Below are 24,745 nucleotides of genomic sequence, written 5' to 3' on the forward strand. Positions count from 1 at the left end.
CTGTTATCTGCCTCAGGAATTATCCAGTGTAACACACGCACGCACACACACACACACACACATACACACACTAACTGTAATTGACAATAAAAAGAAATATCCAATGAATAAAAATCGATATTAACAATTAACAATTTAGGACGCTAGAACAGATACAAATGAGATGAGATTAATTTCTATTTTATTAAAAATGCTGTAAGACACACGAAGGTCCGTCAACTGTGCAACATAGGCCTATTCATGCAACGTAGGCCTGTTCATCTGAAATGTTTTGGAAGCCCATCGAGCACTAAGATATCAAAAGTACAATAGAAAACTTACTTTTGCTTTTAATGGGTTAGGCCTATTCTTGCTCTTTACTAAGAGTTTCACAAATCGGTAAAATGTAGTTATGAAAAAGAGATTTGCCAGATAAGTACATTTTTGGAGATATTAATATGGCCCATGCTCCTTGCAATACACCAAGGAATATATTATATGTTTATGCATATTTATATGTATTTCTCATTAACAGAAGTAACTATATGTTGCGAAATGATTATTTTAATTCTAGCAAGGCACTGAAGCTTAGATACATTATCAAAATAGGCAATTCGTCTCACAAAAACAGTTCCACTTTTAATAACTGACTCGAAGTTAAAAACTTATTACTATTTTCATTAATCAGAAGATGAACCCTATTCATACGGAACAAGCCCTCCACACGGGCCACTGACTTGAAATTCAAGCTTTCAAACAATATGGTGTTCATTAGGAAGAAGTAACAGAAGGCGATTGGAAATACAAAAGAAGAGATCACTTATTAAAATAACACGAAAGTGCTTCCAGAACATTTAAGGTACATAATTAACACTGAAAATCTACGTGACACGCGTACATAGGTACGAACAGAAAGATAAAGTTTATGCTATGTATCAGACGACATATATATAAAAAACATGTACATTACAAGCTAAAAAAAAATCATGAATAATTGAAAAAAAAAACACATCACTGATCCTTTGACTTAATACCAAAGGTCCTTTTTTTTCATAAACTAACTCGAAATGTCTTTTTTTTTTTTTTAAAGGTTTTCTCTTCTACGTGTTGTTTGTTAATTTTTATAGATGCTTCACAGATTTTTAAAAATGATTGAAATTGTAGTTCAGCCCCTGTTCTTAACAGATACAAGAAGCGTAAGATAGCTACCTTGATAAATTTATTAAATAAATCCCGGCTAGATTCACACACAATAAAAGTTTTTCAGAATACATTTCATACATTGTATAGGACAATACATTTAACTCATAAATTACGAACCTGCAAATTAAATCAACCCTTCTCTCTTATGATTATAATCATTTCATGGTATTTAACCCCTCTAAATTGATATTTGGGAGGGGGTTGGGGGCAAGATTTTTCAAGCTATGAGTTGTTTTTTCTTTAAATCTGTATCATAAATAAACATATACAGTATATGTGTAATTATATACATATACAGTATATACACATATGTATATGTATATATATGTATAATATATATATATATATATATATATATATATATATATATATATATATATATATATATATATATATATATATATATATATATATATATATATATATATTGTTACAGGCTGTCCAAAGTAGCATCAGCTGGATGAGTCACACGGTCACGCAAGTCAGCGTTGTCCCTTATAAATCTGTTTCATTCTTCCGAATCAGGGCTCCTCAGTGGCGTTGGTGGTGGCACCTTCTCCCTTATCCTCTTGTTTAGCTTCACTGTATTTGTAAGATGTTGACTGACTGGCGGTCGCTGGCTCCTTCTTCCTCATACTGTAAGGCCATAGGAAGCAAAGGGTTAATCGCTGACGTTTCTGTGTTAAAATTGCGTGGCAGCGGTTTCTCAGGTGCAGTTCTTACTGATACGTAGAAACAGAAGAGTGAAATATTCTAATTTGAAGGCTTAAGGTTTAGGCTGTTATGAAAATGGACCAAGAGCTTCTTCTTAACGGTGAGCTCCATACAGATGAAATCAGTAGGAGAATGAGGAATAGAAAAGGCTTGGGAAACAGTGAAAGCTTATGAAGTGCAATGATAAGAAATCTCCCCATTTTCGGGAATTATTTGGCTATGCACGCATGAAGTATACTTCAGGCTTTTCCTCTAGGTGGTACTGTATGCAATAGAAGCAGATGGAAAACTATGAATCATTGAAAAGCTGAGAATTATAACAAACTTATTTTCCTATTTTCTGATAACTATCTCCACAATATTGGTTGTTATATAAGTGGATTTATAATTTCCATGTCCTTTTATAGTCTCATATGGACATACATTATTCAAAAGGAAGCCGTTTGCAACTGCTAGTGCTTACAGGAATATCTGTGAATGCTTACTGGCTGGAAAGAGCATTATTTAGGGGCAAAACTCACCAGTATATGATCAGGACAGCTACCAGTGCCACTCCTATTATGGCACCAACAACTGCTCCGATGATGATTCCCACATTCTCATTGGCGTCAGGATTACCACCTGATTGAGAGGGTGAGAGAAAGAGAGCAAGTATTAAGAGTTATAGAAAGTGAGTGCTGTGGTAGTCTAGCTGCTCAGATGTGAGCTGAATTTTTTCTTTTGTCAGCAGTAAATTGGAATGTAGACATTTGTGTGTAAGGAAATTTGGGAAATTGTTAAAGCCTTTTTAATAGTGGCTTTGCATGTGATGCATTTATAGTTAATAATATATATGTATATTATTTGACCTCTCATGGGAAGATAGGGTAAAGTACACAAGTAGGTAAAATGAAGCTTCTGAAAGTAAGAGGTTAGTCAGTACTATTAATATGATATAGTGTTGTTTCAATATTCATAGGCAGTCCATTTCAACAGCAGCTGTAAGACCAAGGAGTCTCGCCACCTGAAGACTTATTTACTTGAATCTTTAAGATGCCGTATGGACTGCAATTTAGATTATATGTTACTTTACCATGATGCACTAGACTTGATGCAATTGCATTCCCCTCCTTGTCTGTTTTCACAATGAGCACAGTGATATCTATCTTCCCTTCTGGCAAGGAAACTCTGTGAAGACAGGTCACTGTATCTTCTTCGCGCGATTCCACCCCAGTTGCAATCAGACAGCTGTGGTCTTCCTTAGAGGAGACTAGGCTGTGGTCGTCAGAGGTATACGCCAATACTTCAACTTGAAACTCCTCCTTGTCTGCGAGCTTCAATTGTACAGAGATCTTGCCATCTTCTGTAACGGATACTGATGGCTCTGGGCTGATTTCTGGAATTATTTGGTGAGGAAATTTCTCTTTTAAATTGTCATACTTTGGTAGGGTCAGAAAATTGGAAAATGGAGACGGTTAAATTGAAATGAGGCATAATATTGACATAGTACAGTCAACTTCATTCTATGTAAGATACGAACACAGTTTATGGACAGACTCGATTACCAGTTTAAATTGCTAGAGATATGTTCTCAACTAGGTCAAAGCGGGCTCTTAAAACATGCAGTAAGCTAGCAAACATCTATACCTGGAATTTCGGTCACTCTCTCATCACACAGCTGCAGGACTCTGTCTTGTTGCAAGTATTTGGTGGAGCATCTTTCTGCTGAGGAATATTTTGCTGAAGGGGTAATGTAGTAACAGGGACTTGTTCTTTTGGTGCAGACCTCGTCTCCCACGTGAATTTCAGGGAAGTTGTCATTTGTCGTCGCTCGGAGGGATTTTTCTTTCTCTTCTCCGACCCACGTCACTTGCGACTTGATTTCTGTTTGCGTAATGTGGAGAGATTCATGGATAATTAAAACCAGCAACCCTGACTAGGGATTAGGCTAAAGAGAAGAAATGTATGGATACTTAAACTTGTAGACAGTTTTGTTTTTATGAAGGTGCACAGACCAAGTGACAGCTTTTCAGAATAATCAGGTCTTTTAATTTCTCTTTCATTCATGAGGGGGAAAAAGTAGGTTTGATGTGTATAAAAAAGGGGTACAAAGATATGAAATATAAGAATAATTATAGTCTTTCATTAATTGAAATTGATCATGCCGGATATATTTCTAAGATATCTTTAGCATAATCTTTATCGTTTATCTTTGTCGTATTCCTTGGGACTTTTCATATTTGTTTAGGCTAATATTTCACTGACCAAATTAGAGTTCTGTATGCCTCTAATAACTGCAATGATAAAAAGAAACTGTGAACTTCATTCCAGATATTGCCAATTAAAGTTTTTCATTACCACCCTTAAATATTAAGAAGAAAAACTGCTTCAATACTGCCCTTCTTGTGGTGTAAATCTTATTTCTTTCATGCAAGCTCAGCATTGCCAGTCAGAAGTTTCTGTTACTGCCCTTATGAAAAGAAAGCTATCAAAGCACAACAATGTCTCTGGCCTAAATCAGACACTTTACCTGGAATATGTACTGTGAGCAAATCGATGACAAGCATCTTGCCATCGGCATTCCAGGCCTGGAGTGCAATAGCATCAGACTCCAGCAGCTTCCCCTCGAAGATCACTTCTGTCTGAGTGGACGGGTTGCTCCCGTCGGCGTCTGTTGTGTAGGTGATGAGGTCCCTGAAGTTCTTGTGAAGAGTCAGCTTCCATTTCGCGACGAAGGGGAGAGACTGGTGGCTGAACGTGACCCTGATGTTGTGCTTCTCGCCCGTGGGATCGTCTTCTCTCAAGACTCGGCTTACCTTCTCGATGCTGAGCTTAGACTGTGCCTTTTCTGTGAGGGGAAGGTAGAGAGAGGTCTTCAGTACTTGGGAGGTTAGAATTGTTTCACTCGCTCACTTATAATTTACTGTTCCGGGAAGTGAATTTCGGACAATATAGTTTCTGGACTTAGAAGGCTACCACCATCCTTATCTGAATGAATGTAGAAAATAGTGCCAATAGTATGCAGTGTTATTAGTGGATAATGATTGAATATGGTTCAGATATCAGGAATCTTTTGGAACGATGTTTTGATATCACCTTTTGATGAGGTGCAGCCGTTGGGCTAGAATAGCCATTGTAATAACTCATTCAAGTGTTTACTTATATCTTGCATACTGTGCCATGTGTGATGCATTTCCCAAACTAAATTAGACAGTGTATAAGTACTGAGAAAGGTTTATGAGTCTCTGTTACTGTATTACATCCTATTAGGTAAACATTTGAACGTGGTATCTATGTTGTTTGCACGTTTGCACATGTAAGGAGCTTAACAAACATAAATGGATTATATTCTCAGACTGTAAACAAAACTTCAGAACCCCACGGTTCCAAATGTTAGTATGCCACTTCATAATTTCCATATACTGTGTATTTGGGATTAGTAATATGTAATGTATCACTTTCTAAATTAATCAGAGGATCTCCACGCAAACTGACCAAATTACTCTTCACTGAACAAGGGTAGCAGACATAGCTCATTTTGACAATCAGAACAAGAGAGTTTCAAGCTTGGCACATGTCCCCTCTGATCATTACATCACTTACTGTCAATCAAATGTCAGTATGCCAATTCATGCTTTTCATTTACTGTGTATTTGAAATTGGTAATATGTAATGAATCACTCTAAATTAATCAGAGAATCTCTACACAACTGACCAAACTATTCTTCACTGAACAAAGGTAGCAGATGTAGCTCATTTTGGCAATCAGAACAAGAGAGTTTCAAGCTTGGCACATGTTCCCTCTGATCATTACATTACTTACTGTCAAAGTATTGGAGAGCCGACCTCTTCACACGATGCTCGTCATCAATAACCACAATGAGGACCATCATTTCCTTTTGCTCCTCGGGCAGGGTGAGGGTATGACGGCACACTGTCTTGTCACCTTCTTTCCTGATCTGGCCGATTGGGAATCTGCACTTGTAAGGGTACTCTGAGAACACGTTTGTCTTGTTCAGAGGGTCATAGGTCACCACTTCCACTGAGAAGTGTTCCCCTGGGTATGTAAACTCAACTGTGAGGGCTCCGTCTTCTTGAAGGTCGATTGGTAGTGATTCTCCCATTTCTATTGAGGAGGGGATTATGAATTAGAAACGGTAATTGGTAGTGATTCTCGTATTTCTGTTGAGAAGGGGGTTTTGAATTAGAAATGGTAATTAGTATTGAGTCTCCCATGCCTGTTGAGAATTGGATTATGAATTAGAAACGTTAATTGGTAGTGATTCTCATATTTCTGTTGAGAAGGGGGTTTTAAATTAGAATGGCAATTGATAGTGATTCTCCTATTTTTGTTAAGCGGATTATAAATTAGAAACGGCAATTTTTAATGAATCTCCTGTTTCTATTGAGAATGGGATTGTCATTTATAAACGGTAACTGGTAATGATTCTCCTATTTCTGTTAAGGAAATTGTAAATTAGAAACGGCAATTGGCAGGGATTCTCCTGTTTCTGGTGAGACTGGGATTATAAATTAGAATCGTAAATTGGCAGTGATTCTCCTATTTCTGTTGAGAAGGGGAGTTTAAATTAGAAACGGCGGCAGATGGAAATATTCATAACCGGTCTTTACACTCATATTCTCAATTTATTTGTGCTTCAATCAAGGCAGTATTTCATGTCTGTAACAAACAAGTGGGGGCGGGGTAGATAGGGGATTGGGAAGGTAGGGGAGACATGACACATCCACCCTCCTCCTGTAAACCTGTTTGTCCCTCCCAGATGGGGGCGTGGTAGGTAGGAGATTGGGAGGGTAGGGGAGACATGACGGACAGCGCCGGGTTCCAGCGCAGCGTAGCACACGCCAGCAAGCTCGTGTGGTAATAATTTTCAATGCTTTAACACTGATACGTTGGAACAAAGTTAACATAATATAGGAAACCTTACCCTTGTACAACGTAACCCTTTCATCGCACTGCCTCATCACCTGATCAGATGACACGGAAATATTGACACATCTCTTGATATGGGAAACCTTCGTCTCTGGGGCTATTATGTAGCAAGGGTTGTCATCGTATGTGCAGACGTTGCCATCTACAGTGATGTTTCCCACTTGCTCGCTGGTCCATATCCTTAATGAGGAAGTGGGCAAGGACCTTTCCCCCCCAACCCAGGCTAAGCTTGTCTCCAGATCTGTGATTTTGATAAAGAAGGGAATTTTTTTTATCATTTAGGAAGCTTCTATGATAGCCAGTGGCACAAGAAGGATTCTTTGATAAGGAAGAGAATTATTAATCATTTAGGAAATTTGCGTGATAGCCAGTGGTAAAAGAAAGATCCTTTGATAGAGAGGGGAATTCTTAATTTTTTTTTTTTTTTTGTAAACTTGTATGATAGCCAGTGTTACAAGATGGATTACTTGATAAAGAAAAAAATTTAGAAGGATTCTTTGATAAAGAACTTAGAGGGATTCTTTGATAAAGACGAGAATTCTTGATCATTTGGGAAATTTGCATGATAGCCAGTGGTACAAGGAGGATTATTTGATAAAGGGAAGAATTTAGAAGGATTCTTTGATAAAGAATTTAGAAGGATTCTTTGATAAAGACGAGAATTCTAAATCATTTGGGAAATTTGAATGATAGCCAGTGGTGCAAGGTGGATTATTTGATAAAGGGAAGAATTTAGAAGGATTCTTTGATAAACAATTTAGAGGGATTCTTTGATAAAGAGTTTAGAGGGATTCTTTGATAAAGACGAGAATTCTTAATCATTTGGGAAACCTGTATGATAGCCAGTGGTACAAGGAGGATTATTTGATGAAGGGAAGAATTTAGAAGGATTCTTTGATAAAGAATTTAGAGGGATTCTTTGATAAAGAATTTAGAGGGATTCTTTGATAGAGACGAGAATGCTTAATCGTTTGGGAAATTTGCATGGTAGCCAGTGGTACAAGATGGATTATTTGATAAAGGGGAGAATTTAGAAGGGTTCTTGATAAAGATTAAAATTATTAATCGTTTAGGAAATTTGTATAATAGCCAGTGGTCCAAGATGGATTATTTGAAAAGGGGAGAATTTAGAAGGGTTCTTGATAAAGATTAAAATTATTAATCGTTTAGGAAATTTGTATAATAGCCAGTGGTACAAGATGGATTATTTGATAAAGGGAAGAATTTAGAAAGATTCTTTGATAAATAATTTAAAGGGATTCTTGATAAAGATTAAAACTTTTAATCGTTTAGGAAATTTGTATGATAGCCAGTCGTACAAGAAGAACTCTTCCTATTTAACAAATCTCCCTACGCTGGAAATGATGCATTTTAGGTGATGTTTATGTAACAATCATAAGTTCACCTTGAAATTTCAAGGAAAACGCAGCAACTGCCACCACTAACGAGGACGTACCCGTGATATGTGCCACCTTAAAATCCATGGCAATGTCCTCTGAAGCATCCTTCGCCTGCAGCAGATAGGAGTCTGAGGTCACGAGGTTACCATTGAAGACGAATTCTGTCTGGATGGAAGGGTTTTCTCCATCTCCCGGGATCTTGTAAGAGACGGCCCCTTCTTCGTTAGAATGCAGGAACAGTTTCCATTCCACGACGTCGTCCAGAGGGTCGTGGTCTGCTATGGTGACGCGGATGCTGTGGTTCTGACCAGACGGGTCGTCGTCATTCATGATCTGAGTGATCTCTTCAATGTTCAGCGAACTGGTCGCCAGATTCGCTGCGAAAGGAAATGTTATTCGATACAGTCGACTTTTTTTTTTTTTTTTTTTACCATCTGGATAAATGGTTCTGATCTAAAATGTTTTCATTGAGAACGAATAGCGAAAGTTTTATCTTACAGTATTTAGTAAATAGTAAATAGACACCAGTGTTCATAAACATAAATATTATGTGAACTTTTCAGTGAATGATTTTTTTCCTGGCTTTTGGTTGCAGCTAGTTTGAGGTCCTCAGTGTAACTTTTAAAATTTAGGTAATTCGACAGGTTGTTACATTATCATAAACGGTAGAATTAGCTGCTAGGTAGTTCCATTATGCCAGCTGGAAAAATTAATAAATATTCTCCTTGGATACGTCAGATAAAGTCTAATGGATATGATCTTCACCAGTGTTGCAAACAAGGAGAAACCGAGTTCCCTAATAAATGGTGTACAGTATAAAAGTTAAGCTACTATAAACCAATGAAGGTTCGTAATTCCATTGTCATGTCTTATCTCTCTCTTTTTCAAGTCATTTAGCATCCAGAAGCTTCAAGCCATACTCTCATTCTGACATATTTTTTTCTTAGAACAATAGTTTAATGTCTGAATTTACATAAATAATGAAAACTGTATTAGACTGTTCTCAGTTTCAACAGATCCAAATTCACCAATAGAATCTGTCCAGGATTTAAGTGTGGAACCATTTGATCCTTAGAAGTGTGTGTTTACTTTTTTTTTACAACGTAAAAACTTACATTAGTATTACTATTATTGAAACCAGTTCTTATGGAACAAACCCACAGAGGCCATTGACTTGAAATTCAAGCTTCCAGAGAATATGGTGTTCATTCGAAAGAAGTAACAGAAGGTAATGGGAAATACAGAAAGAGATCTTATTAGAAAATTTTGACAAGTTAACAAATTCATAAAGAAATAAAAGTATAAGTAAAATATTAAAATACAAGATGAATTGTAATGGTGCAATAATGCATTGCATCTTCGCTTGAACTTCTGAAGTTCCAGTTGCTCAACATCCTCTGGGAGGCTGTTCCACAGTCCAACGGTGTGAGGAATAAAGGACCTCAGGAACTGGGAAGTTCGACAGCCAGCCTAAAACATTTACTGCATATTGGCTGCTCTCGGCAGGAAAAGGGAAAATTAGCAATATATAAAGTGTCTTACCGCCTGCTTTTGCCAGTAGTTCAGGTGATGCTAAGGCCACCGTGGCAGCTAGGATGAGCAGTAACCGGAGCATTGTTGCCATTTTTTTCTGCTGAAATGAAAGAAAAATAAATCAGGTTTATAATTAGATTATGATTCAGGTTATAACTTGTTTATGAAATCATTAATAGATATGAAGTTAAATTGGGTTCTTTGAGCTTGAAGGAAAGAAATTCAAAATTCAGTTTCTAAACTCAATGAATATTAAGTTCCTCTTGTATGATTTGATGAAAATTTATGTGCATGCATACATATTCATATTCTGTGATGATTAATTAGTCAAAAACTTTACGGGCTACCGAAGAGCAAGAGACCGTGCTGGCATAAGACCGGTTAAATTTACCAAAATAACGCGCCAGAAGGCAGAAAGAAATGGGGTTAGTTTAGGTTAGGAAGGAAATCAGTTAAGCTAAAATTAGATACCTAAGAAGAAAGATGAAACATTAATAGGCCTACTAGATGAGAAATTAAGAAAACACCAAAGAAAAAAAAAAAATGAGCCTATTTCCGGATATGAAGAAATACGTGTTGACAAGCGCATGAAGGGATCGCATCGCTGATATGCTTTATCTGTTGGCGTTATCTCTTGAGTATGTGCACTTTCGTGATGACTAAACATTCTCTGTAAGTTCTACACTAAGCAGTGACGTGTTTTCAGTTTTGAATCGCGTTAGATATTTTGATAATGAAGTAATTAGAAAGATAGTCGTCTTTGATACAGATTTCCAAGTCCGGTTGGAGTATGTCTGTATTGTATGACGTCAGTTTTAGTCAATTTCTATGTATTTATTAGTGATCCAGATTTTTCGTAGTGGGGTGTTTACATAAAAAGTTAACGGGCAGTATCTAAGAAGGAAAGCATATTACGTTTTCACTATTTGCCATTACGTGCTTTGGTTTGATTTCTTTATCGCCAAATTTGAAATAAATTACTGTTATGAAATTCTCATTTAGATATTTCGGTATTATTTTACTTATGGACATTAATTGCTTTAACATAAAATATAGGTTTTCTTTGTCTTATGATGTGATTTGAATGATTTTGACGCAAATGAATTTACTTTCCCCGTTTAATGATTCTCTGTTAATAAAATTACGACTTGTCAGGACCCAAAAACAATAAACTGTTTTACTGATTACAGTTTTGCTTTATTCCCATTTTTATACTCATTTGCCGGGGAAGTAAGTATTCAGTCAAAATCATTCAAATCACATCGAAAAAGAAAACCTATATTTTATGTTGAAAGCAATTAATGTCCATTAATGGTTTACTTGTTTACTTGATTCTCTGTAGGGGCGGACCTCAAAAACAATACGTTGTAGTCTATGCTTTATTCCCATTTTCTCTGGAGTACCTCCAGTCACTAAAGAAAAACTTTTAATGGCTCCCTTAAATAATCTGTATACGTCTGATTCTGAAGCTCAAAATAACTTCCCAGCCTCCTAAGATCATCTGTTTTTCCAACAGTCAAATATTCAGTCTTAGCTTCATCATTTCGGTAGAACTATAGGGTAGCTCCGCGTCGCCGACGGCACTATAACTTGACTTTTTCTACAGTTTTTTGGTTGCTAATTATGAATTTACCTTTCATTTTTGGCGCTCGAGTCTAATTAACCTGTAATTAACCCCCGAAGTCCATCCAACAAGGGGTTTCCATACGCGATCTTCACAAGACAGAGCACGGGTACGTCTGTTTCGAACGGTTCATATCCCGTCCGGCAAGTGCAATAATTTGTTAACGTATGGGTACCCCGCCCCCGCCCCCGGGCCAGTACTAAACACGGCGAAGGGACATTCCATTTGGCCGACAACAAACAGATGCACCGCCAGTATCAGAACCCCTAAAAGTGTAGAAAAAACCAGTTGAAAAGGTAAAAACAGGCGCGTAGCTAATATATAGAATTACCATAATTTCAACCGACAATTTGATTTTTATGGAACCAAATTTTCTTTCCAATAATTTCAGAATCAGTATTCATGGTCAGTTCTGTTTCTAATCCTGTCAGTCTCCTTGTATGCTTGATATTCATTTTATGTATTGAATGAATATCAAACTCACGTAGACTTATGAACTCTAGTGCAATTTATACATGTTTTAATTGTACAGTTAAAATCTCCTGTTCAATGAGTCTCTTTAGCTTGGCATTTCTGGTCCATGTGACTGTACTCTTGACAATAGAATCAGATATAGATGTGGTATCTGTCTCTCACAGTATGTGTCCCACCACTCTAGTCTTATCTTATCTGTCATCACAACTGGATCACAGTTCTGTAGGCAATGCCTAGTGTTCCCAGCAGTTGGCTTATCAAACATACTTGAAATATTGCTCTCAGTATTCTAGACTTTCTACAGATATTCCTTTCCTGAAGTTAGGCTCCTCATGAAATCTTCCTTAGGCTCTTTATAAGTTCCTCATTGGATGGGTCGATATCGTACTCGGCTAGCACTCTCCTAGGCCCGCGTTCGATTCTCCGGCCGGCCAATGAAGAATTAGAGGAATTTATTTCTGGTGATAGAAATTCATTTCTCGCTATAATGTGGTTTGGATTCCACAATAAGCTGTAGGTCCCGTTGCTAGGTAACCAGTTGGTTCTTAGCCACGTAAAATAAGTCTAATCCTTCGGGCCAGCCCTAGGAGAGCTGTTAATCAGCTCAGTGGTCTGGTTAAACTAAGGTATACTTAACTTAACTTTGGCTCTTTACAGTTACGTTTACCGTTCCAGTCTTACAACTTTTTCTTTTGTGTAAATCAGCTGGCAGCAAGTTGATTTCCTCTCAAAGTTACAATTGCTTTTCATTTTTTCTTTCAGCTCATTATATGTAGACTCAGCAGTTAAGAGATTCTCCTAAGCACTTCTGTTCTTGACCACATTTGCATAATTATAATGAATTCGATGAGTCAAATGTTGAATTCCTCATCCACCTTTACAGTAGGCCTAATATGCTCAGCTTCCTGTCTGCTTTTAGTGCCTTTTCAAGGAATCCTGCTTATTTTTAAAATAATCTACTTCTTTTTCTACTTTTAACACGTCCCTGTCATCAACGAACGCATCACACATCCATTTTACATTTGGTAAATTATCACCACTTGACCTTACACCAAGACCAGCACATTTCTTGTAAGCTGTAGTACCACAAAACTTACATCCTGCCAAGGCGCTTGACTGCCCTTTGGCACTAAAAGCTAATACTTACTGAGCACAGATCACTATTTAGTTCCCTCAATGACCATAAAAGCACACTGGGCTCGTATTTAGTACTAAATGCAAGATGGAAAAGGGGACACACACCTGACCGCCATCGTTGTACATTCTTGATGTTATTTATGCTTCTGTCAGTCTTTGATCTGGTTTGTCAGTTGCGCATAGTCTATCTTAATATATAGATGGTTGTTATCCTGTTTAACACAGACACCGTTTCTGTAATCCTGCCAGGCAGATGATATATTGATGGTATCTTTTGGAGTTTTTATTTGGTAACGTGGATTTTTTTTTATAACCTCAAATCTACCTTACATGTTGATGATGTATTCATCACCCTGAGTTATAAATTGGAACTCCTGACTCTAGTATCTATTTTTTCCTAGAAAATTGTTTTCTAGGTTTCAAGGATTGAAATTATTCACACTGAGCTGAGGTTAAATCACTCGTCATAGCTGAAGCTGTCTTAATTAATACATAAAAACGTCGTATTTATTTACGAATTTTATCCAGCATAAACATATTACCTACTCGTATTGTATCAGGGTGGCATTACAAACGTCAGTGATATGAGTTGGTGCAGAGATGTGTCGCATAGCATTATTTTTTTTTTTTTTTTTTTACTAAAAATTCGTATTTTTACTTACATATCCTTCATTCCTTTGTTTTATTATAATTGATATCCTAGCAACTTCTATTTCCGCGCGTGATTCCCCTAACCTGACCGCCAAATTGAAGGGCCATGCTTTTTCTGCCCTTCGTCGAAGGAAGCAAGCATACGGACCACTAGTCTCCTAGCACTCGCCGGCTTCCCCTGGCTAACCCCGCCCTTGTGTTCAAACCAAAATGACTTCTCAGCTTTTTACTTACCCTCGGTCTCTTTCAGCGGGGTCTCCCCTTGGGCCAATAAACAGTTTCCTAGTCCTCTGTTAACTGATTCAAAGGCAGTAACACTCCGTCGATTAAAATAACATTGGGTTGGCAATGGTGTCACTGTTGTTCCGGCGTTCGCCACCCAACTGAGCGCTTATTGTGTGATAGTGGCTAGGCTGATAAGGACGAGCCTCGGTTTCTGATAAGGATACTGAGTCACATATTCGGTTTGAAATTCGAAAATGACTGCAGGAGTCGTCAAGGCTGTGTGAATTTTTTTTTTTTTTTTTGTATGTGAGCGTCCTCTCTTGAAACAGGAATGGTCTAGAATAAAAAAAAAAAAAACTAAAAACACTGACATAGGTCTAGGCAAGTTCTAGAGCCTTGGGTCTAGGGACGTTTTGTGAATCGTGGTATTTCAGGAACGAGACTTTTGTGCTTGATATCTTTTCCTGGAAGGAAGTTTTCTTAGTAGATTTTTCTCATACTTATTCTTGGAACGAGCTTAATTCACAAACACTTTTATTTCTCCTATGTAACATTCTTGTATTCTACTTGAACTAATTTAAAGCCGAAATTATTTTACAAAATATTCTTAGACTTCACTAAGACTTTGGTGCCTAACCCATGTAAAAGAATATGATTAGCGGGGAGCGATTATCTATCAGTTTTAAAGAAAAATCGAAGTCCTTCGAGTATTCAGGCATTTATTTCATATATTCCATCATAAAACACTTCTGCCGAACGTTGATTTTTGGAATGGTCAAGTCTCCATATTTCGTTCTACGGAAAGAGTCACGGTCATATTATTTTCCTTTTTTACTCTTGTAGTTTTCCGCCTTTTGTGGAAAACTATACAATTAAAAATGGATAATTATATGAATTGGACTTTTTTCCGTAGCACGAAATTTTGAGACTTTACCATTCCAAAAATCTACATACGGCTGGAAGTGTTAGACGAAGGAATATGTGAATTCAAATATGTGGGAATCAATTCAAGAATACACGAAGGACTTCCATTTTTCTTTTTCTTTTGAAAGCTTTGAAGAAACCTAGACCTAACGGTGTGTATTTCACTTCTTTCAAAACTGAAATTTAATTTTTCATTGTCAATAGATTAGTTCTTCCAAGATTTGTGTGTGGAATTCACAATTTGAGCACTCACCAGGGGTAACTGTAAGTCAAGCAAACTAATGGAACAGGATGTTAAACTAGAAGAATGTAACATCAGTTTCACACAAAACCCATCAAAATTGGTATTACTCGATGTATCTGGTTAAAACCCCAGGTCTCTGTGGCATTCTGGCTTATACAGTCCTCAGCTCAGCCACTAGATATGTTTAGGCCTACGGATAAATTTCCTGGCTGTGGAGAAGTAGGTCACTGGATCACCTGACTTATACTCTATGCCAGTTAACTTCTGTTTTCAAATAAACTCTCATGCTCTCTCGTTTTTGAACAACTGGTTTCTGAGGCTTTAGGGGTCAAAGAGTTTAATTTATTTCGTTTATAGGACCAATCTAGTCAATATTGTAGCTGGAGGGGAAGTGACCTTTTATTTTATTAGGCATTTGATCATGGCCTAAATAGCATAGGGAATCTGTGTTTAATCACGCTCTAACTAATCTTGTTGGGTGGAAAGGTAATTAAAGGCTGTGTACCTTAAAGTTCAGCTAAACTGGTTCAGTTGTCACAAATTGTTCTATGTGTATATGCTATCACGTTTAAACAACTAGAAATTTATTTGTATGCGATTCCCAGGCTAATGCTAAATAGCTGAATACAAATGGAGGTTGCATTTACATAAACTAAACTAAAGAGTTCCAACACCCTAGAAAGTTATTGACCCGGAAAACATGTTCACAGGAATTTGGGTGAACGGTTGTATTTAAAATATTATAAGGGTTTGCACATAGCATCCAGATTTAAAAATTTTTAAATACTTTCCAGGAGTTCCTGATTTGCTATCTTAACTTTTACTGGCATGTTATCCAGTAATTTTCCGGAATAAACTTCTTCAGGCAGGATCTCTGTAGTTTACACTTAAATGTGATCATTTAAAATTACTGGATGTATTTCACTGAATAAAATAAGATTCCAGATTGTTACTTTGCCATTTGGTGGTGGATAAGCTATGTCAGAGTTAACCTTTGTCAGTACGTTCTTTAAACAAAGTCCACTTAAGAGAGAAGCATACTTAATTGTTGGCTAGATGTGCACCAAATGTGTTGTAAATTAGGCTACAGAGCTTTTGATCAACATTTGTAGAGACTGAGAAGGAATCATCTCTGAGGTTTTAATCTTGAGTTGTTTTTCCAATGTACTGTACCAGTTTTAGATAATTTGACTATGGTAGGAGGAATTATGCTAGTGACTCAGTTTACATAATATTTTATTAGAAAAATATAAAATATATTGGTAATTAAAGAATCGTGGAGAATTCTGCTGAAGTTGAAATAATATAGTGTGTCCGTTAACCGCACAACTACACCTAACCTAATGATGAAGATTAACAATGCAGAAAACATGTGCCTTTGGTACCCATATTCAAGGTTGTATTTGGTAATGTAACCTTATTTCAGTTTAACAGTCTTCTTCACAGACTCCTGTACATTTTTTCAAGGAAAAAATGTACAAAGGAAAGGACAATAAAGTGTATTTAAACCTAAATTTACAAGTACATTGCAATAAAATTGAGGGTACTTTCTTTTTAATAAACATGCTTGAAGTTACCGCAATACATCAATACATTTTGAACGATTTTAGACTGATAATATCCTACCAGCAATAAGAAACTTGCTAGAATAATAGTGGTTCTCAAGCAGGGAGAAATTCCCCCTTAGGGGGGAATTTCAGAGTTTCAGGGTTAATTGTGACCACAGCTTGGCAGGCTCAAACTGGCTCCAGGACTACACAAAACGCAGTGTGCATCAGTCCGCACTATTGAGAGGTCATGCTGGGCTTTCTCTCTGCTAGCTTGTGTGTTTGTGTTAGTATTTTGTTGGAATGCAGCTTTTGAGGCAGACAATTTTGGAAAGTTTGAGGGAGGAATGACATTCTGACATATGGTGAAAGGGTGCATGGGCCAAGAAAGGTCGAGAACCACTGTTAAGATAGTTCTTGTTACAATGTTTAGGGATGGGGGAAGATTTCAGTCATAACAACAACAGGACATATTTGGAGTAATATGGGAGTTCTCTTGAAGTTGAATTTGCCTTTTCTAATGGTCCCTTTCATATTTTTTATAGTATCTTAAAGTTTGAGTTCTCCCTATTGTCAAATACAAATAGTTTACCCTTAAAGGTACGCCCACACTACAGGAAAACGTCATAAACACACGTTGGCACCATATCACACACATTACAAACAGGTTGAAGATCAGTCAGCAACTTATCATCAGAAATCTTAACCAGTGTTTCGCTTGATTATCCAGCACATGCTGAAGATTCGTTCTCACTTATGGTCGTTGCCTTATTGTCAACCTTTTTACAACATGTATTTGATGAGTTTCTGATTTGCCTATGACATGTTTTTAATATACTATACAGTAGTGTGGGCACACCCTTATTTTCACTTGCTGTTTCCTCTTATGCTTCTGCTGGGTCTGTGGTGGTGGTTGTTCTATAGACTGCAGAGCCCCCTCTGTCCGTCTTTGCTCTCTTCTCGTCTTTCTTCTTCCTGTAATTGTTGGAAGGCAGAATAAAAATCATGAGCTTCCAATGCTTATTACTGTCTCTGTAATCATATCATTCACTTTAAACTTAGCATTAGTATATTTGACGACTGATTAGATCATGCTTGTACCTAAAGATTTTGGTTTAGGCAGGGGTTCCCATCCTGGGGTAAATTACCCACAGGCTGCTAATTTGGTCTTGTCTGTGGGGTAATGTGCAGACAGAGGGCACCAAGAAAAAATAATTAAGTAAAATCATACCAAAGGCAGGCTGAAGCTGTCCTTTTCTCTCTTTTGGTTTTAATAATCTTGAATCAGTTCTTATATTCTAACTAAAATAAAATATATTAAAATGTTAAGATGGCTAAAATGAAATTATGGAAGCATAAACAATGAGAAGTAATAAGAGAAAGGAGGTGTAGAAAACAGTGTAATGGGTAAATAATGGTTGTGAACCCCTGACTAAGGGGTATACTCACATGCAGCAGATAATCATGAATACAACAACAGATAAGCCAATGAGAGTTCCGAAGATGGCGCCTACAATGACCCCTGTGTTGCTGCTTGGTGGAAGAGGAGAGGAATCTGGAAAGAAAACCCGATGTAAAAATAATAAGAGTATAGTTCGGTCAAGAGGACAAAGCCATCATCACTAAATGACGGGTTGTGCAAAAGATCACTGGAAGAGACCAGTTGTTCACGAAATGTCATGATTTTACTCTAAGATAATGAATGAGTATCAGCCTCTTCTCATCACTGGTATTGTTATAATTATTATCTACTTGCTCGCATGCAAAAGCATCAGTCATGAAACTCACCGCCATAAAACTGGAGACTAGATTCTACAACATCTCCATCCTCGTCGAGGGTCACTACAAGGACCATCATGTTTGTCGAGTTTCCAGGCAATGTCAGCTCGACTCTACACCGAATGGTGTCCATATCATTCCATTCAGATCCAATTGGAAAGGGGCATCGGTATGGGAAATTGGTGAACACTTGCTTGTGGTCTTGTGGGTCATACGCTACAACCTCCATGACGGGCACCTCCCCTACTTTGTGAGGAACCTCTACCTCGAGGAACTTATTGTCTTTGAGGAAGATGGCAGGAAGGGAAGATGGCTCTGGAAGGGAGAAGATTTGGTGGTTTAGAGTGATTCAGCATAGTCACATTGTTTTCTCTGTGTAGAACCTGAATAATTTGTCATTTCAAAGAGTGTAAAGGACATTTCATGCATTTTGAAAATGTTTTAGAAAAGAATTTATCTCATTCTGGATCTGTGTAGTTCATACAATATCAAAGTAGCCTTTGATTTATCTTAGATGAAAATCTCTGGAATGTACATATTTACAAGATCAACTAAAGATTGTTACTGAACAATCATTCGGTGACATTTCACCTACCATTGTACGATATCACTCTATCGTCACATAGTTTAAACTCGGGCATAGGATAGTAACACCTCTCAAAGCTGGTTGGCAGAGGACTGGGTGTAATGTAGTAGCAGGGGCTTTGGCTGTACTCGCACAAGTGATGATCCACCTTAACTTCTTTCACGAGTTCTCCTGGTGTCACTCTCAAAGAGGCAGCTTTGCCAGACTTGTAGTCACCTACCCACGCTACATCTGACTTCAGATCTTACAGAAGGTAAAAACTTTTATTATTATAATGAGCAGGAAGAGCACACATTCTGGTGGAAAAAGTTTTGAGGACATAAACGTTCCAGGGCAGTTTCACTGAATGGAGGGACAGTATGGGGATGAAGGCGAAACAAGTAAGAAAGTAAGTGATGAATAAAAATAAAGTATATTTTAAATAAAAAATGGGTATGGTTCCAAATTCGGTTTGCAGCACTTGCTAGAGATTACATTGGAACTGCATTATATTATTAGAACCCCCAGGCAGTCGGTTTAGTTATGTGTTATTTTTTTAATGCAAAAATAGAGAATCAAAATACCTTTCACCTCCCTAGACTTACTCACCTCTGATATGGACAGCCAGCATACAATTCCCAGCAAGACCCGTGGCATCCTTGGCAATGAGGCCTATGAAATCAGATTCGACCAGGTTCCCCTCGAAAATGAGCTCAGTCTGCGATGTGGGGTCCTGTCCATCGGCTTTTGTCACGTACGTGGTGGATACCTGGTCGTTCCTCCTGAGGACTAGGCTCCATTCGACGATGCCGGGCAGAGGGTCATAGGGCGAGACAATCACCCTGAGGTTGTGGGTTTTCCCGCTGGGGTCGTCCTGTCTCGTCACCTGTCTTATCTCTACGATGTTCAGAGACGTGGTGGACTTTGTGTCTAGAAAGTTGGAGACGTCGATGGAATTGAATTCAGCACAATATATTTATATATACAATATATATATATATATATATATATATATATATATATATATATATATATTTATTATATATATATATTTATATAATATATAAATATATTTATATATATACTATATATAAATATATATATGTATATATATACAGTATATATATATATATATATATATATATATATATATATATATATATATATATATGCAGTGTGTGTATGCTATATATAGACTAGTAAACATGTTCCTGTTTACCGTTCAATGCTCTCAACTTCCTGTTTTCGTCAACTTTCAATGGTACGTTCTCTACGCGACAATGTACCATGTTGGCAGTTAATCCTCACAGTCGTGAAACTGAGACCATACGCTTCTTTCAAAGCATTTCTTTTGGAGAGAATTAGTTTTATTATTATATTCATTCTTCAGGAGATGAACTCCATTCATAATGAGCAAGCCCATAACATGGACAATTGAACTGAAATTCAAGCTTCCAATGAATATGTTATTATTATTATTATTATTATTATTATTATTATTATTATTATTATTATTATTATTATTATTATTATTATTATTATTTATGGAACAAGCCCACCACGGGAACCATTGACTTGAAATTCAAACTTCCAAAGAATGTGGTGTTCAGTAAGAAGAATTAAGAGAAGGTTAAGGGAAATATAAAAAGAGGAGATCTCATTTATTAAAAAATAAAAAAAATAAATCAATAAATAAACTGGTCTGGGTGATTACTTACCAGTTTCTGTTGCCACTTGGCAAACTGCATAGGCAACCGTTGCCAGAAGGCAGATTCCCCTAATCAGCATTGCCACAAATCTTCCTGGAAGAGAAGAGGAAAGTTAGTTACTCTGGGAAACGGATCTGGAAAAACGAATGGCTTCGTTTTAAAATTGTCACTGATAATAATAATAATAATAATAATAATAATAATAATAATAATAATAATAATAATAATAATAATGATAATAATAATAAATAATAATAGTAATAATGGCGAAGAATCCCACCTTGGTGTCAGTGTAAAAATATATTATAGTAAATATTTACATTTCTCTGGGAAATGGATCTGAAAGACAAATAGGCTTTGTTCAATAATAATAATAATAATAATAATAATAATAATAATAATAATAATAATAATAATAATAATAATAATAATTCCACTTTGGTGTCAGTGTATATATGTATTTACATTTCTCTGGGAAATGGATCCGAAAAAGAAATAGGCTTCGTTCGGTAATAATAATAATAATAATAATAATAATAATAATAATAATAATAATAATAATAATAATAATAATAAAAATAATGGTGATAGATCTCAGTGTTGTCAGTGTAAATATATATTATAATATATTTTTACATTTCTCTGGGAAATGGATCCGAAAAACAAATTAGCTTCGTTCGATAATAATAATAATAATAATAATAATAATAATAATAATAATAATAATAATAATAATAATAATAATAATAATAATGGTGAGGAAACCCTCAGTGGTGTTTGTGTAAATATATATATTTTAATGTATATTTACACTGTTCTGAGAACAGATCTGAAAAACAAACAGGCTTCGCTCGAAAGCGTCAATAATAATAATAATAATAATAATAATAATAATAATAATAATAATAATAATAATAATAATAATAATAAAAATAATAATAATAATGGTGAAGAAATCCTCAGTGGTGTCATTGTATAAATATATGTTTATAATATATATTTATACTCACTTCAGTCTAGATTTCTTTACCATTTTAGTGACTCGTGCGATTGTGAGATGTTTGTAAATGATGATAATAATCTAACAAAAATTATTATGATGTTGATAATCAGAACTAAAAGAGGCAGATTTGGACTGTCGCTGATACTACTGCATTTAGTGAGAAATTAAGGTTTTAGTCTATACGTTTTCTGTAAATGACTGCTGCAACTCGTCAGTAGTCTTAAACACGGTTCCCCGAGAGGTTTAACTTTCAAATTAAAACTCGCAATAAACCCGGTCGATATTGCGAAGCCGGAAAGAGATAAGATAAGTAATGCTGCATCTTAAAGTAGATTTGCATGACGAGATAATTTGACAGGAATGAAAAACTGGGGGCTAAAGAGCTTTTGCAGATTTTAGAAATTTTGCCGGTGGATTAAATTGGCTAGTTGAAATCCATTTTTATCTAGATGGGTAGAGTCTCTCTCTCTCTCTCTCTCTCTCTCTCTCTCTCTCTCTCTCTCTCTCTCTCTCTCTCTCTCTCTCTCTTGAGAAATTTTGCTGGAGGATTAAATTGACTAATTAAATTCCATTTTTCTCTCTATAGACTGAGTCTCTCTCTCTCTCTCTCTCTTGAGAAATTTTGTTGGAGGATTAGATTGGCTAGTCAAACTCCATCTTTCTCTAGACAGGCTGAGTCTCTCTCTCTCTCTCTCTCTCTCTCTCTCTCTCTCTCTCTCTCTCTCTCTCTCTCTCTCTCTTGAGAAATTTTGTTGGAGGATTAAGCTGGTTAGTCAAAATCCATCTTTATCTTTCTTTCTCTAGGTAGGCAGTCTCTCTCTCTCTCTCTCTCTCTCTCTCTCTCTCTCTCTCTCTCTCTCTCTCTCTCTCTCCACTATCTGTCAAGTACCTGATTCCTGCTAAAGTCTACAGAAACACAATGGATTTTAAAGGATTGCTCCCACATGATTTTATCATAGGTGATCTTAACACATTTATGATAAGGTTCTCTTCTAGAATTTTATAAAACGGAGGTAGGAATTTGAGAATTGTTATCAGTAATATTCTTATTGCAAATTTCACACTAGAAAGTGCAATTATCATATTCTTTCAGCGAAATAGGTCATTTATCATGAAGCCTAAAAAACGCTGTCTTTAGTATTGAAGTATTCTCTTCATTCTTTGTAAAGTTTTAGGATCTTTCCTAGATAGTGACCCCAAGGGTTTTAACCCGGTATGTATCCACCTTTGCGTCGTGTTTAGTAGAAGCTCGTTGGGGATCACCGTAAAAACATAAACAAAAGACTGTAAATATCATAAAGATAATGACCCCCAAGAAATATTAGTCCTAGTTAACAACCCCTGAAATCCCTTGGGGGTCACTATCTATGAAAGATCCGAGGCCAACGCTTCGTCGAATTATGCATAAGTCAAATTTCCAAGAACGCAGAGTCGGTTGGCCTTTATCTTACACGTCTGAATGACAGGTCTCTCCTTCCTCTTATCTCGTTCTAATCTTTCACTGTGGGCGTCTCAAGATACGGCTTCTTCTCCTTATGCAAGGACCTAGATTCGTTACTCTCCTGTGACGTCCATTCTGGTGATAATAAATATCGATAAGGATTGTTTGCCTCTTGACATTTTTACGGGAACTGAGATAAGTCGCTCTCTCTCTCTCTCTCTCTCTCTCTCTCTATATATATATATATATATATATATATATATATATATATATATATATATATATATATATATATATAATATGTTTACACGTATGTATGTATGTATAACGACTGTCAGCTTGTATTCATTCTAAGACGCAACTGGATTCACAGTTTATTTAGTTTAATGTTCCTGAAGTTTATGTAACTTGCCACATTTGAAACATAAATTCAGTTTGGCACTTTGAGCTGCATTGCTTATGGAATTGTTTTCCTCTGGCAACCTTCTTTGGTCAGTAACATTGGTGTCATTGATGCCAGTTTTTGTATTTAGGAACACGGTACAAGATCGGCCTATGCTGGCGTTAATCTTGTATTCTGCTGAAGGACAACCTGGTGATAAATTGATCTTTGCTAAATTTAGCAGATGCCTTTATTTGTACTACGGAGAAAAGATTAACTCTAAAAGGTCATTACGTACATAGTAAAACTAAAAATGATAAGGGTTCCAGCGGGCTGCCTTGCGGAACGTCATGTATTGTAGTTTTCTGAAAAACTTCATCTCGCTGCTGCTGGTCACCTATTTATGAATGATATATGATACAGGACATTAAAATTGCTTTCTGTGAGCATACCTGCTGCAGTGTGTAGATAAGAGACCATTATTTAAGAGCTTAAAGAGTATCATCTCAGTGACCCAAGAATATTGGTCTGTTGTTGTTGAAGTCGGTACGTTTATGCTTCCTGGGGCTGGTATAATATCATTTAAAAAAGAAAATGTATGTTTAAAAATAATAAAATAATAATGATAGCTAAATGAATAAGTAAATGAGAAGGAAAAGAGTGTTTCAGTGTGAACTCTAGGCTATTTAGGATCTTTCTGAATGAAAAGGTTAGGAAATAATGAAAGGAAACTTAATCCGAAGATTGTAGAACCTCGATGACAACGTGAAACAATTCTGCTTTTAATCTTAAAGGTTGTTTAATTGGTTCCAACTGTTGGCCAATAAAGATTGATAGAGCATTACTTAAGGTTCTTTGTAGTGTCCTTTCGGCCCCTAGCTGCAACCTTTTTCTTTCCTTTTACTGTACCTCCGTTCATTTTCTCTTTCTTCCATCTTACTTTTCACCTTCTCCTAACAACTGATTCATAGTGCAACTGCGAGGTTTTCCTCTTGTTACACCTTTCAAACCTTCTTACTGTCAATTTCCGTTTCAGCGCAGAATGATCTAATAGGTCCTAGTGCTCAACTTCTGGTCTAAATTTGATATTCCAATATATATCCTCCATACAGTTTCTTGTAATATTATTGTTTTGAAATTATTATTGTAATTTCTGTCCGCAAATACGTAAACGATTTGTTTTAATATGACGTTCAACAAAGTTCTTTCAGTTCAACCTGTAGGTGCTATTTTACTGTAAATTGAACTTCGTCCTATTATTATGAACTTAGTCTTATTATG

The 24,745-nt window shown here is 36.4% G+C and overlaps 3 protein-coding genes across 4 annotated transcripts in view; 1 reads left to right on the forward strand and 2 right to left on the reverse strand.

The window, feature by feature from the left end:
- Positions 1–24,745, forward strand: part of LOC136852431 (glutamate receptor ionotropic, delta-2-like) — a 53,336-nt gene that overhangs the window by 1,668 nt on the left and 26,923 nt on the right. The window lies entirely within an intron of this gene.
- LOC136852430 (uncharacterized) lies at positions 165–14,053 on the reverse strand. 2 transcript variants are annotated; one of them, XM_067127058.1, is made up of 10 exons: positions 13,880–14,053; positions 9,769–9,856; positions 8,283–8,603; positions 6,822–7,067; positions 5,699–6,001; positions 4,406–4,723; positions 3,523–3,759; positions 2,969–3,271; positions 2,418–2,517; positions 165–1,818 (listed from the first exon to the last, which is right to left on the reverse strand). In XM_067127058.1, the coding sequence occupies exons 2-10, from the start codon at positions 9,848–9,850 to the stop codon at positions 1,704–1,706; spliced, it is 2,025 nt and encodes a 674-aa protein (XP_066983159.1). In that variant the 5' UTR covers positions 9,851–9,856; positions 13,880–14,053; the 3' UTR covers positions 165–1,703. The 2 variants fall into 2 exon arrangements, with proteins under 2 accessions (XP_066983159.1, XP_066983158.1); XM_067127057.1 differs by having other exon boundaries at positions 9,769–9,859.
- The window catches only part of LOC136852429 (uncharacterized), a 9,104-nt gene continuing 616 nt past the window's right edge, over positions 16,258–24,745 (reverse strand). Inside the window, exons 2-7 of the mRNA XM_067127056.1 lie at positions 20,648–20,731; positions 19,539–19,859; positions 18,960–19,193; positions 18,374–18,679; positions 18,035–18,140; positions 16,258–17,560 (exon numbers count right to left, since the gene is read on the reverse strand). Of these exons, the coding sequence (XP_066983157.1) occupies positions 17,470–17,560; positions 18,035–18,140; positions 18,374–18,679; positions 18,960–19,193; positions 19,539–19,859; positions 20,648–20,717 (1,128 nt within the window). The 5' untranslated portion in view covers positions 20,718–20,731 and the 3' untranslated portion in view covers positions 16,258–17,469. The remainder of the gene's footprint in view (positions 17,561–18,034; positions 18,141–18,373; positions 18,680–18,959; positions 19,194–19,538; positions 19,860–20,647; positions 20,732–24,745) is intronic.

This window comes from Macrobrachium rosenbergii, chromosome 25 (genome assembly GCF_040412425.1).
Source record: "Macrobrachium rosenbergii isolate ZJJX-2024 chromosome 25, ASM4041242v1, whole genome shotgun sequence".
NCBI lineage: Eukaryota > Metazoa > Arthropoda > Malacostraca > Decapoda > Palaemonidae > Macrobrachium > Macrobrachium rosenbergii.